This window comes from Somniosus microcephalus, chromosome 8 (genome assembly GCF_052327205.1).
Source record: "Somniosus microcephalus isolate GS21.2 chromosome 8, FLI_Smic_1.0, whole genome shotgun sequence".
Taxonomy (NCBI): Eukaryota; Metazoa; Chordata; class Chondrichthyes; order Squaliformes; family Somniosidae; genus Somniosus; species Somniosus microcephalus.
In genome coordinates this window covers 133,408,068-133,422,882 of record NC_140994.1, presented here as the reverse complement: position 1 = coordinate 133,422,882, position 14,815 = coordinate 133,408,068, and the positions used below count along the sequence as shown (strand labels likewise).

At 48.0% G+C, this 14,815-nt stretch overlaps 1 protein-coding gene across 3 annotated transcripts in view; it reads left to right on the top strand.

The window, feature by feature from the left end:
- The window catches only part of LOC147113805 (dihydropyrimidinase-related protein 3-like), a 485,445-nt gene that overhangs the window by 399,209 nt on the left and 71,421 nt on the right, over nt 1–14,815 (top strand). For all 3 annotated transcript variants that reach the window (XM_085995141.1, XM_085995142.1, XM_085995143.1), the window contains exon 11: nt 1,398–1,568. In XM_085995141.1, coding sequence (XP_085851267.1) covers nt 1,398–1,568 — 171 coding nt within the window. The remainder of the gene's footprint in view (nt 1–1,397; nt 1,569–14,815) is intronic.

The following is a 14,815-nucleotide window of genomic DNA, read 5'->3' as shown; positions in this document are numbered from 1 at the left end:
AGTGTATTGCAGATCATAACTCGCTACTTAAAAATTAAATTTCCTCTTCTGGTCCTTTTGCATCCTTACTTCATGTAATGAAACAAAAGAAAGCCAACTAAAACTGGTCAGTCAAACCTTTATGGCGGGGGTTTGGAAGAATCCAAAAATAGAAACCCCTTAAGACTTTTAAGTACAGCTCAAAAAAATGAATAAGGACACTCTGGGCACAAGGTGGGTAGAATTTCAACTTGCTGCCCAGGTGCAAAACTGGCACTGTGGATCGGCCGCCCGTACTAGCATTCACCGGTCCGCAACACCAGTTTTATACCAGGATGGCAAGTTGAAAACCTGCTCCAAGTGCACTTAATGTAAGGCAATTTTGGTCTGTTTTGTCGTTTCCCCTGCCCCCCCCCAGCATTTCTCAATCAGATTGGCTAACATCTTATTAATGATGTACTTTGATGGCACATAGTTTTAATATAAGGAGGCTTTAGTGTACAGGTTGAGAAGTGTGGGGGGACAAAAATAACTTGAGCACATACCAGCTCTGTTTTATTGCCTCCCCTGCTACTGTACCTACACAAACAAATCTTTGGACCAAAAGTCTTGGGCCTAGAAATTCAGTGGCGCCCAAACTCGCCTGGGCGCCGGAATTACCGCTTCGGACAGAGCCGCTTGCGCCATCCCGATATTCAGTTTCAGCACCCCAAACGGAAGCGGGGCGCTGCAACTGAATATCGCAACGCAACGTGCCGCAGTGCCACATGCTGCGGCACGACGCACTGCGGTACTGCAGGCCTTCCTCCGCTTAAAGGGGAGGGGCCTGCACCAGCGCGATCAGAGATCGCGAGTGCCGGCAAAAGAGCCCGGCACTGAGGAGAAGTGCCGGGCTCTTAGGACACAGCCGGCACTGCCCGGGGAGGGGGGGGGGGGCGCGCGAGGAGGTGCTGGCAGGCGGCCAGCAAAAAAAATGGCCACCCCGCACCTCCCCTTTAATTAGCGCCACTACTGCCGCAGGTCAGCCCCCCTGGCCCGGTCACAAATTGCGACCGGCGTTACAGCGGGGGGCGCGACCAAATATCACGATCGGGGCGGTAGCGGGGCGCGGCACACACCGATGACGTCATCGGTGGCGGCGCAGCGCTACAGGCTAACGCCGCCATTAGCGACACGCTAAATATCGCGGGAGACGTGGACAGTGGCGCTAAACCCAGTAAGTGCCCTCTTTGGGCGCTAATTGGTGGCACAGCCCACTGAATTTCTAGGCCTTGGGCTTTGAGGACATTTAATTTTGGAGACAGGAATGTAATTTTTCCCTCTAAATCGGGATGTGTTCGAGAGGAATACCTCCCCTCCCGTCCCCCCGCCCTTGGAGAGAAATTTGAGTGAGGTGTCAACTGTTTCTGTTCCGACAGGTGACTGGAAAAATGGATGAGAACATGTTTGTGGCCGTGACGAGCACCAACGCCGCCAAAATCTTCAACCTGTACCCACGAAAAGGCAGAGTGGCTGTCGGCTCCGACAGTGACCTGGTTATCTGGGACCCAGACGCGATGAAGACGGTGTCCGCCAAAACCCACCAATCGGTAAGTGTCGAGCTTTTACGTAGAATTTGCAGCACAGGAACAGGCCATTCGGCCCAATTTGTCTGTGCCGGTGTTTATGCACCACACGAGCCTCCTCCCTCCTTAATTCATCTCACCCTATCACCATATCCTTCTATTCTTCTCTCCCTCATGTACTTACTAGCATCTCCTTAAAAGCATCTATACTATTCGCCTCAACCACTTCATGTAGTAGTGAGTTCCACATTCTCGCCACTCTGAGTAAAGACGTTTCTCCTGAATTCCCTATTGGATTGATTAGTGGCTATCTTATATATATGATGATCCCTAGTTTTGGACTCCCCACCCCCAAACAAGTGGAAACGTTTTGCTACGTCTGTCTTATCAAACCCTTTCATAATTTTAAAGACCTCCGTTAGCACCAGAGTAGATTTTTTAGAAGTAGCGGAAAATTCTGCCGTGTTGTTGTTCTTATGAAGTGCGTGTAAAACGCAAACTCAGTGCGTAAAACTGTGCAGGTAAAATAGGCCCCCTGTCCGCTTCTTTTATTAATTTATTTTTATTCCTGTAACTTTTTCTCCCCTGTTACCACTTCCAGGCAGCTCCACAAACCAGGTCTGCCTGCTCTCTCTTCAAGCCATCGAGAGAAGCTGGTGGAGAGCTCAGTGAATCAGTGCTGAGTCACAGGAACTGGACAGATCCCAAGTTGGATTCCTTGTAAATGCCAAATTAACCAATCTTTCAGCAGGCAAAGGAGGTGGGGTGGGTTGGGTTGAGTGCCCCTTGCCTTTCAGATGAGGCGATCCGCCCCAATGACCTGTGCGGAAAGTACATGTGTCTGAACATTGGTGCAGGCAGGATCAGAGTCATCTTTCATGCCCCACCCCGTGAACAGGTAGTGTAGCGGTTATGTTACTGGATTATTAATCTAGAGGCCTAGACTAATAATCCAGAGAATGAGAGTTCAAACCCCACCACGGCAGTTTGAGAATTTAAATTTTAAAAAAAGTCTGGAAATAAAATGCTGGGATCAGTAACAGTGACCATGAAGCTGTCAGATTGAAGTAAAATCTGCACTGGTTCACTAATGTCCTTTAGGGAAGGAAACCTGTCGTCCTTACCCGGTCTGGCCTATATGTGACTCCAGTCCACACCAACGTGGTAATGTTCAACTGCCCTCTTGAAGTGACCTAGCAAGCCACTCAGTTCAAGAGCCACCACCATCTTCTCGGAGCAATCGGGGATGGAAAATAAATGCCACCCTTGCCATTGAACCTCAAATCCAGAGAATTAATAAAAAAGAAATAGCTTGCTGAAACTCCATGCAAACGCTTATGCATGAGGACTGGCCCAGGGGCTATCAGTGTCTGTGGAGCCAATACCCCAGCAACGAGGCAGCAACCTCAACAAGAAGATGACGGAAGGGAAAGCAGAATATTGGAACAAAAGCTACCAGGAGTACAGGGAGAAATCCCCCCCACCTACAGTTGTAAAGGTCAGTCACAACTGAGATAGGAGTTCAAATTGGGAATTTAAGGATTGGTTGTCATAGCTACCAGGAGTCAACCAAAATATTTTGTTTAACCTGAGATAAAGTTTGGTGTCTGTGAAAGGATTGCTGTGGTGCTACCTGCAATCAATTGTTGCTGTAAACAGGATGAGGATGTTTATACTGCTGGCTGCATGTTTGATCCCGAGTCTCTGCATAGTTTATACATTTACCCTGCCAGAGTTTAGCTTTAATGTTGGGAAGATTCTCTGTTGATATCGAGGTTCATTGTCCAATTGTAACCCATTAGTAAACAGACATGGAAAGCCTCATTAGAAAGTGCAGTGATATAGTGGGGGCCCTCCATGTATGTGTACTGTGCATTCAAATCAACTGTTGTCTTTACTGAAATTCAGGAACTTAATGCTGCGAAGGGAAACTGCAATTTTTTTTTTATATTTCACTTTTTTTGGCAAAATCCGCTAACCAGTGTCCTGAAGTTCTGTTGTCAATAACCATGCTTAAAGCATTGCTTTATTTCATCACTCGGGTACAGCTTATAGTTGGCCACCCATCCTGCCTAGTAATTCTGACAACTGAAAGCCAGTTGACAAAACTCCACTTTTCGATTGCTCCATTTTATTTTTTAAAATGCTGTTGCATGGGTGGGGGAGGGGGACGGCAGGTGGGAGAAGGGGGGTGATGGTAGGTGGGTGGGGTGGAGGGAGGGGGTGATTGTGGGGCGGGGGGGAGAGGAGGCCAAGGTGGGTGGTGTGGGGCGCGGGAGGGGGAGGCCAAGGTGGTTGGTGTGGGGCGGGGGGAGGGAGGGGAGGCCAAGGTGGGTGGTGTGGGGCGTGGGAGGGCAGGCCACGGTGGGGGGGGCGGGGGAGGGGAGGCCACGATGGGTGGGGCGGGGGCGGGGGAGGGGAGGCCACGATGGGTGGGGTGGGGCGGGGAGGGGAGGACACGGTGGGTGGGGTGGGGCAGGGGAGGGCAGGCCACTGTGGGTGGGGCGGGGGAGGCCACGATGGGTGGGGCGGGGAGGGGAGGACACGGTGGGTGGGGTGGGGCAGGGGAGGACAGGCCACGGTGGGTGGGGTGGGGGAGGGGGACGTGACTGAGGGTAGGGGGTGGGGAATGCTGTCTAGTTAAGTTGAGTCATTTCATTTTTTTACCATGAATTTCAATTAGATTGATCCACAGGCGGTTTTAACTCGGCCTGGAGGTGAAGATCAGAGTAAAACAGTCAGTGACATTTGGGCTGGAGGTTTTACAGCACATGGGCTATAAACTCACATCAAAGGTTGTGAAAATGTGGCTTTATTTTTTTTTGTTCGGGATCTCCGTCAAAGAATTTAACCTTTCTCTACATCATGCTGAAGTATTTAGCCTCAGCTGCAAGTACTATACACGCAGTTAACAACCCTCTCTCTCTTTCTCCTTTTCACCAGATTTTATTTTTCAGCTATCTAGAAGGCACTGATTCATTCCTGTGTTTCATTATTCACTACCTCACTTACGCTACAAATATTAATGGCTTTTATTGTTTTAATGGATTCGCAGTGCTTCCTTGTGAGCTCAATTTCCTGAAGTTTAAGTGGTTGCTTTGTTTCTCTTGGATCCTTGGCCTATATGCCTCTCACTCCGCTACCCCACCCCCCCCCCCCCCCCCCCCCCAGTTTCTTCCTCCTCTTGAAGGTGCTGACTTACACCAGCAGCTCCCCATTCCCTCACTAAAGTGACTGCTCTTCAGCAGTGAGCCTAGACAGGGGGTCGCGACGGAGACCGATGCTATCCTCAGATGCACTTTCCAGAAGGGGTCACAGAATAGCAACAGGAGCCCTGGCTGATGGCTCGCTTCCCTAGCATGGGCATGCAGAGAAGCACCCCTACCATTACCCAGAGATTGGTTAACTCGGCACAGACCGGGATTGAGGTTGGGAGGTGGGGGGAGGAGACCTTTCCAGTCCGTGTGGCTCTTTGCAACGTATTTACTGTTGTGTCCGTGTGTTAATAGAGACACTGAAGACAGGAGTTGGTTTCACAGGTGTTTACTGAACAAAGTCTGGAGGGGAACTAACTGATACAACACAATATACAGGCTTATATAGCCCGAGTGGCCATTACCGGCATTACAGTACACAGGGGGCTCTTAAAGGCACATACACTACAATTCCTCCCCTTTTAGCCAACCAGTACATAATATTTTAAGTAATCATTAATTACATGTTACAAGAAAAATAATCTACACATTGCTGCAGTTAATCAATTATAAGTCAGTCTCTCTGGAGGCTTCCTGACTCGGTCCGGACAATGCCTCGGTGGTGTAGTAGTTTCTTTTGGTAAGGCTGATTCAGCTTGAATGCCAGTGTCGGGTTCCAGTATCACTGGATCGGAGGTAGATACTATGGGTATCTCTACTTCATCGTTAGGCGTATAGAGTTGTGGTGTAGGTTGTCCCTTTTCGGATGACTCTATGATCTGGTCAGCATGGTGCCTTATTATGCTTTCTCCAATGTCCACGGTATACATCAGCGGTCCTAGTCGTGTGCAGATAGTTCCAGGCTGCCATTTCTCGGTACGGTAGTCCCAGGCCAAAACTTGTTGACCTATCTGGAAGGTTCTAGTTGGCCTTTCATTCATGCCTTGAAATTGCCGGTTCTCCACGTCCCTTCTGATGTTTGGCTTGATCAAATCCAGCCGGCATCTTAGGCTTCTATTGAAGAACATCATGGCGGGAGTTTGGTTTGTAACCATATGTGTTGCATTCCTGTATGCAAACAAGAAGTTATCTACCTTATGCTGAAGTTTTATGTCTTCATTACCCATGGCCTTTATGGCCGCCTTGAAGGTCTGGACAAACCTTTCAGCCAATCCATTGGTGGCGGGATGGTATGGGGCAGACGTGTAGTGCTTAACCCCATTGTTTTTTTAAGAACTTCCTGAATTCTTCGGACACAAATTGCAGTCCATTATCAGAACAGATCTGTTCAGGCAGCCCATTCCTGGCAAATATGGTCCTTAATACTGTGATGGTTTTTTCCGTGGTGGTGGAGGACATCTTTATTACCTCCGGCCACTTGGAGTGTGCATCAACCGCGATTAAGAACATTGAGTCCATAAATGGACCAGCAAAGTCGATGTGTACCCTTTGCCATGGAGATGAGGGCCACTCCCATGGATGTAGAGGGGCTTGTGGTGGAGCGTTTTGGACCTTCTGGCATCCTAGGCAGCTCTTGGTCATTTCTTCGATGTCTCCATCGATACCTGGCCACCATACAAACGACCTGGCTAGGTTCTTCATTTTCACTCCACCCAGATGCCCCTCGTGAAGCTCCTTTAGAACTTTATCCTGGAGTTTGGGTGGAATCACCACTCTGGATCCACACATCAAGGTTCCTCGGCACACTGACAGCTGTTCTCTTCTTTACGAGAATGCTGGCAACAGTATCCCATCCTCGTCGCCACTGTTGTGTCCGTGTGTTAATAGAGACACTGAAGACAGGAGTTGGTTTCACAGGTGTTTATTGAACAAAGTCTGGAGGGGCACTAACTGATACAACACAATATACAGGCTTATATAGCCCGAGTGGCCATTACCGGCATTACCGTACACAGGGGGCTCTTAAAGGCACATACACTACATTTACTAACTAAGCCATCAGGGTGGGGGGTGGGGCGGCGGCGGGGATTCGTCAGTACAGGCCTTTATAGGAACATGGAGTAGGCCATTCAGCCCCTTGGACCTGTTCCGCCATTGAATTGGACCATGGCCGATCTGAACCTCAAGCTCATTTCATTGCCTTTGCTCCAGATTGCTTGATACCCTTACCTAACAAAAATCTATTGATCTCAGTCTTGAAAGCTCCAATTGATCCCCAGCATCCATAGCCTTTGGTGGAGAGAGTTCCCAATTTCCACTACTCTCTGTGTGGAAAAAGAGCTTCCTGATTTTGCTCCTTAACGGCCTGGCTCTAATTTTAAGATTATGTCCCCTGTTCTGGACTCTTCTTCCCCCCACCCCCACCCCCCCCCCCCCCCCCCCCCCGCAAACCACCAGAGGAAATAGTTTCTCTGTACCTACCCTATTGAATCCTTTTAATATTTAAAATGCCTCAATCAGATCACCATCAATCTTCTATGCTCAAGGGAATACAAGCCAAGTTTATGTAGCCTGTCTGCAGAATTTAACCCTCTAATGCCCTGTTTTAAGTTTTCTGGTGATTACCATTTGAATTTACTAACTAAAGCGATGACTTATCTTCTTAGGCAGTCCCTCGGAACCGAGGATGACTTGCTTCCACGTTAAAAATGAGTTCGCAGGTGACCGATGAGTCCAATCCGGGACCTACAGACTCTGTCACAGGTGGGGCAGACGGTGGTTGAAGGGGCGGGTGGGTGGGGTGTTGGGTTGACGTGCGCTCCTTGCGCTGCCTGCGCTTGGCTTCCGCTTGTTCCCGGCGAAGAGACTCGAGGTGTTTGGCACCTGCCCGGATGTTTCTCCGCCACTTTGTGAGGTCTTGGGCCAGGGATTCCCAGGTGCCGGTGGGATGTTGCACTTTTTCAAGGAGGCTTTGAGGATGTCCTTGAAGCATTTCCTCTGCCCACCTGGGGCTCTCTTGCCATACTGGAGCTCCGAGTAGAGCGCTTGTTTTGGGAGCCTCGTATCGGGCATGCGGACAATGTGACCCATCCATCGGAGCTGATTGAGCGTGGTCAGAGCTTCGATGCTGGGGATATTGGCCTGAGCAAGAACACTGACGGTGCGCCTATCCTGCCAATGGATTTGCAGGATCTTGCGGAGGCAGCATTGGTGGTACCTCTCCAGTGCTTTACGGTGCCTGCTGTACATGGTCCATGTCTCTGAGGCATACAGCAGGGCAGGTATCACTGCTGCTCTGTAAACCATGAGCTTAGTGCCGGGTTTGAGGTCCTGGTCTTCAAACACACTCTTCCTCAGGCGACCGAAGGCTGCACTGGCACACTGAAGGCGGTGTTGGACTTCGTCGTCAACGTCTGCCCTTGTTGACAGTAGGCTCCCGAGGTATGGAAAGTGGTCCACGTTGTCCAAGGCCTTGTCGTGGATTTTGATAATCGGGGAGCAGTACTGTGTGGCGGGGGCAGGTTGGTAGAGGGCCTTTGTCTTACGGATGTTTAGTGCAAGGCCCATGCTCTTGTACGCTTCAGTGAAGGTGTTGACGATGGTTTGGAGTTCGATCTCCGAGTGAGCGCAGACACAAGCATCGTCTGCAAACTGTAATTCGACGACAGAGGGTGGGACATCCTTGGATCTGGACTGGAGGTGACGGAGGTTGAACAGTTTCCCGTTTGTTCTGTAAATTCGCTCCACTCCAGTGGGGAGCTTACTGAGGGTGAGATCGAGCATTGCAGCAAGGAAGATCGAGAAGCGCGTTGGTGTGATGACACAGCCTTGTTTGACCCCGGTTCGTACGTGAATTGGGTCTGTGGTGGAACCGTTGGTCTGGATCACGGCTTGCATGTCGTCGTGAAGCAGGCGGAGGATGGTGACAAACTTTTGAGGGCAGCTAAATTTGAGGAGGACTCTCCATAATCCCTCACGGTTGATGGGGTCGAAGGCCTTTGTGAGATCAAAGAAGGTCATGTACAGTGGTTGGCGCTGTTTCCTGCATTTCTCTTGTAATTGACGTGCGGTGAAGATCATGTCCATTGTGCCCCTTAGTGGGCGGAATCCGCATTGCGACTCTGGGAGGAGCTCTTTGGCCACTGGGAGAAGGCGATTGAGGAGGATTCTTGTGATGACTTTCCTTGTGGCAGACAGCAGGGAAACTCCTGTAATTACCGCAATCAGACTTGTCACCTTTCTTGAAGATAGTCACAATTACGGTGTCCGAGATCCCCTGGCATGCTCTCCTCCTTCCAGATAAGAGAAATGAGTTCATGAATTCGTGCCAGTAGTGCTTCTCCGCCATGCTTTAGTGCCTCGGCAGGAATTCCATCTGCTCCTGAAGCCTCCTTGTTCTTCAGTTGTCGGATGGCCTTTTCAACCTCATGCCGGGCTGGGGTTGTGCTGAGATGGCGGCGGGTAGCATGCTGTGGGATGGAGTTGAGGACACTCGCGTCGAAGACAGAGTCGCGGTTAAGGAGATCTTCAAAGTGCTTCTTCCAGCGGGCACTTATATACTCCATCCTAATATGCAGGCCTTTTTCTGTGTACGTGCTTTGCTACCATCAGCTGCCATCGCACTGACTCACTCACTCATTCATTCACTGAGGGACCATGATGCCTTGACGATCCTCTTCACTGGCTTCTCATGTCCAACTGGGTGTGGGTGTGTTGGCTTTTGCTGACTAATCTGTGGTTTCCTGGTGAACATCCCCCACAGTTTGTGAGCCTGTTTCCTCAGACAGCGGTGTCTGCTAGTCTCTGAATATCTTCTCAAAAACCTAATGGCCCATCAGCCCAGCTCGGCTTGTTCAAGGCTTTTCACAACTCGTTTTTTTTTTTTCTTCTATTTGTGGTGCTTCTGTTTTAAACCTCTGTTCATTCAGACAATATTTCACGTTTCTAACTCTTAATGCTGCCCAATATCCGGACTAGTTGGCAAAATGGAATGGTACAATGCCCTTTCAGATTTGGAACCTGGGTTTAATTGTATCATTCTTGTGAGGTAAGAGTTGCGGAACCAAGGTGGGTAGATGCAGTTAAGGTACAGATCAGCCATGATCTAATTGAATGGCAGAACAGGCTCGAGGGGCTGAATGGCCTACTCCTGGTCCTATATAGCCCACGCTGTCTGGATTGAAGCTCTCCCTTCCCCAATGGCTCCTAAAATGATTTTGGGACAGTCTCAACCCAGTTCCCAGTGGATGCAAGTCCATTTCCTACATTACAACAGTGACTTCACTTCAAAAGTACATCATTGGTTGTAAAGCGCATTGGGACATCCTGTACAAGCGCTGTATAAATTCAAGTCTTCCTTTTCATTGTGCGAAACCACCCGTGGATGGGCCGGTACTAAGCTGGCAGTCTGGCGCAAACGCCATTGGGATGTCTGTTGTGGAAAATGTCACATTGATGCAGTAGGAGGTGCTTTTCTTTAACTGGGTTCAAGTGTTGTGGTTGGGGCAGAAGTGAGGGATCCTTGTGGTGTATCTGACCATGCTGCACCAGACCCGATGGGGAGAAAAGAGAATCCTATTTCCTAGCACCAACATACCCTCCTCTTGATGAGCAGGAATGGGGGATCATAATGTAAAGAAAACTGGCAAAGGCCATTCAGCCCGTCGAAGATCATCTCTTCAGAAGAAACCTTTTGGTTTTGCACTCCGCCCGATTGTCTTTTCTGTTGACTTCAATGGAAAAGAAAATGGGGCAGAGTGTAAAACTGGCTGCTGATTCGCTATCGCCCAAGACCAATTTATACCCCATTGTTTTTTAAATGAGTCCAGGATGCCACTCTACCTGGAGATGCATTCTATTTCTTGATCACGCTCTTTGTAAAGAATTTCCTGACATCTAACCTAAATTTGTCTTTCCCTGATTGGAGCCTGTGTTCTCTTATCCTACTATCATTGTTTAGTTTGAAGTGGTGTTCTGGATTTCCTGTCCCACTTGCTATTCTAAGTCCCACTGACTCACCACTTCTCGAAGCTGAATAGCCCAAGTATTTCCGGTTTGTCTTCGCTATTCAGTCCTCTGATGCTCAGGGTCAATCTGATGGTTCTTCTCTGCACTGTCCTCCAATACCTCACCAAGTGGCTATTCTTCACGTGTGACCCGAAGCGGTGAGTTTGGGTGGGTTGTTTGGCTGAGGAAAGGCCATGAGAGCGGAACCTGACTATCCTAGAAATAGGCTATAAACTGGTCTTGGGCGATGGCGATCAGCAGCCCATTTTATGTTCTGCCCGATTTTTCTCTTCCATTGAAGCCAACAGAAAAGAAAATTGGGCTGAGTGCAGAACCAATAGATTTCTTCTAACTGGGTGATTTTAGAAGGGCTGCCTTGCCAGGTGCCTTCACACTGTGTTCCCCATTACCTGACACAGCTGCACAAGGCCCACAGAGTGAACGTCCACACGTGCTCTCCAACAGGGGTCACTGAATCCCTGAAACTTGGTAAAGGATTAAGAGAAGGATGGTTATCACGAAGGTGAACAAAAATGGCAGACACGGGCAGAAGCGAATGGGCAACAAATGAAAGGGGGAATGATTTGAAACATACAAGGGGGTCTGCGAGCATAGTCTAGGAGGAGGGAGCAATCAAAAAAAATGGCCGACAACCTAATTTGTAAAACCAGATGGCCAAACTGGGGGAGGAATGAGCAAAGGCGAGAAATAAAAGTACGCCTGTCTTTAGGTCTGGAGAAAAGGTCTCTCTTTCTTCAGACCTGCAAGTACAGAAGTTGGTGGACAATTTTTTGATTTGGTAGCAAACGTCACAAGAAATTAATCTGGAGTGCTGACAGATGCAAATATTAGTAAAACCCAGTGGCAATCTCTTTCATCAGGACAGCCCAAACCGCTTTACAGCTAATGAAGTACTTTTTGCAATGTAGTCACTGTTGTAATGTAGGAAATGCAGCAGCCAATTTGTGCACAGCAAGCTCTCACACAACAATGTGATAACCAGATAATGTGTTTTGGTTGATTGAGGGATAAATCATGGCCAGGGCATGAGGGAGAACTCCCCTGTTCTTCTTTGAAATAGTGTCATGGGGTCGTTTACATCCAGCTGAAGAGGGCAGACGGGGCCTCGGTTTAACTTGTCTTTCTCCCATTCCCCCAACCCAAATATCAATGAGGTTGCAATCGTCTGACAACTTGGGAGGGGGGAAGGAGGAGAGGGGGGCTGCAGCTTCATCTCTAAAGACAGCATTTACCTGAAGCTGACCAGATTATTAAAGGGAAATATTTTTGAGGCCTTGAGATGAGAAGGGGGGGTCGAGGAGGTTCTCTCCCAATGTAGCTGCTCGAGTGAACCCACATAGTGTTTGTCCTACCTGTCTTGAGAGCTCTGTAGCTTTTGTAACTCCGATTCAGTCAACACATTCATTCTGCCCTTATCCCCCCCACACAATTGTTGAGCTGTTGCTGCTCCTCGTGTTTCCTGGAGCTTAGACCATCCACCACTGCTCAGCGTAGCACTTCATTAGCTGGTTGCAATTAGCTGACCCTTGTGATTTTTTTTTTCTCTTTCAAACCGGCTTTCTGCTCGGCTCTGCCGGTTTATGCCGCCTCGGATGAGGCCCATCTGTTGTGCGCCCTGGGGCTTGCCAGCTGTGTGTTACTTCTGTTGTACTCTTTTAAAGGGGTGTGGCCTTTGTCCTTTTTTTAAATAAATAAAATAAATAATGTTTCTACAAACCCTTATCGTTTGGGGAAAGGAGAAATGCGTTCCATTTCAATCAAGTCATCACTTGTCAACTGTGTCAAAATGCAACACTTGCGTCACTTTGCTGCGTCTGTAAACAAATGGGGGGAAATAAAAGGTTTGCCAGACATGTTTTTCATGAAGACTGTGTCCCTTTAAGACATGATCAATCCAGAAAGAGTCTCTTGAGAATTTATTAAGTTTACTCAAGTAGAAGGTCACCGAACCTCTGAGCTCTTAACAAGAGGTATATACCAAGCAGGAAGTGAGAGAACCTGGAGGGGAGGGAAAGAGACTGACGTCAAAGTCAAGCAGGCTTTTAAAGGCAGGAAGAGGGGTAACAAGATAAAGTGGTTTTGGGGGAGAGTTCAGGGGTGTATTGGCTGAAAGATCGGTCTCTTGACGGTAGAGCACGGGGATTAAAAAAAAAACACGGCAGTAATCCAGAATTACAGGAATAGAAAGTGCAAGTCGGGGCGACTGGGCCGTTACAGTTTCTTAAAACGTGCACTGGTGGTCTACAGCGGCATGCCTCCAATCACACACTTGCATGTGCGTGTGTTCATCCGTGTGTGCGCGCCGTGAGTTTGTGCGTGCATGTGTGCCCATCCATGTGTGGGGAGAGGCTGAGCCTGGTAACTGCGCAATCCTGACTGTCTTCCAGGTCTACACATGTGTCTCTAATTCAAGTGATGTGTATCTAACATGAAATGCCAATTACAGTCTTGACTTCAGGGAGTATTTTGCCTGTCTGTGTAAACATGGCAATTTCAGAACCGGAATTTGGCCTAACCAGTCTCTTCTTCAAAAATGATCAAATCAAATCTACATTTAATATACTTGAACCAGTCCCCACCCCGACAGGAAATGCCACCATCTGTCATTTCCTTGGAAAAAAAATTTCCATAAATTTTCTTAAGTTTATAGTTAAAAATGATCTTTCAAAGTGGCCAGTTTTTAGCTGCATTTAATGCTCTGGCTTGCAATTATTTTTCCAAGACTTTGCGAATTTAATGTGAGCAGTCCCATAGACTTTCATTTAAAATTTCTCTGCAATTTGAAATCTAGCAACTAAAATTTAAACAAGCACTCGTCAAATAAACAGAAAGCAGGGGGGTTTCCGATTAATGGAGGAGCTGGCACAGATTTCTGTAAGTACTTAAAGGCAGACGTGGTACTGAACACAAAACTCTTAAAATGGCTGTCTTTGTGCATTATTTTTGGCTGTTATTTGACGTGTTCTACATAGGATGGCAAGTGCCACGCACCTTCAGGAAAGAAATGGTTAAGAAATCACTGTTTGCCACCACCTCAAAACACGTAAACAGTCGACATTCTTTTCCTTTTTTTGCCGTTTTCCCCCCTTTCCCTCCTCCTAAAAGCATCAGCTGGCTAGGGTGTTGTTTCCCTGGTGCCAGCCTCCACCAGTATCTCGATCAAGTGGCTACTACTCAAGTTTGAACCTTGGTGTCAGCTGTGGCTCAGTGGGTAGCACTCTTGCCTTTGAGTCAGAAGGTGTGGGTTCATAGTCCCCCTCCCGACACTTGAGTGCAAAATGCAGGCTGACACTTCAGTGCAGTACTGAGGGAGTGCTGCACTGTTGGCGATTGGAGAAATTCAGACATGGAGTTTTGGAAAAGATGGGCATAGATAAAGCGAATTGAATTGAATTGAGAACACGTTTAAGAATTTTGGAGAGGAAAGCGAAGTTGGGGGTGGGGCGGTAGTTTACAAGGACAGAGGTTTGACAGTGGTTTTTATAAGGAGGGTGTAATGACGGTAGTTTTGAAAGGGAGGGGGACAGTACTTGCATGAGGAAACTATGAATGACCAAATATTTTATAATGGGATATGAACCAGCTAGTACGATAGCAAAATACTGCAGATGTTGGAAATCCAAAATAACAACAGAAAATGCTGGAAAAACTCAGCAAGTCAGGCAACATCCGTGGAGAGAAATTTGAGTTGACGTATCGGGTTTGACCCTTCTTCAAAACTTTGAAGAAGGGTCAAACCCGATACGTCAACTCAAATTTCTCTCCACGGATGTTGCCTGACTTGCTGAGTTTTTCCAGCATTTTCTGTTGTTATTATGAACCAGCTAGTGTTGATAACTCTGTTTAGCACCACTATTTAACAGTTAATCACCAAGTAGGACTTATTTCTAACTTGAAGTACTCAAGATGAATAACGGTTATCAAACCTAAACCAAACTCAACACAATTACGGCAGCAGGTAATTTGATGACTGCTGTCTGAAGTTTATTTGGTTCGTAGAAATAAGTCCATCATTCTCAGTCCCTGTATGAGAGTATTGACTCCATGAACTTGACCCCCAGTACCACTGCTCCCTGAGGCTTGCAGTCCTGCCCCAAGACCCAGAAGGTTGACTTGTACCTGACTCTCCTGCCCCCGTGCTCCTGAGCC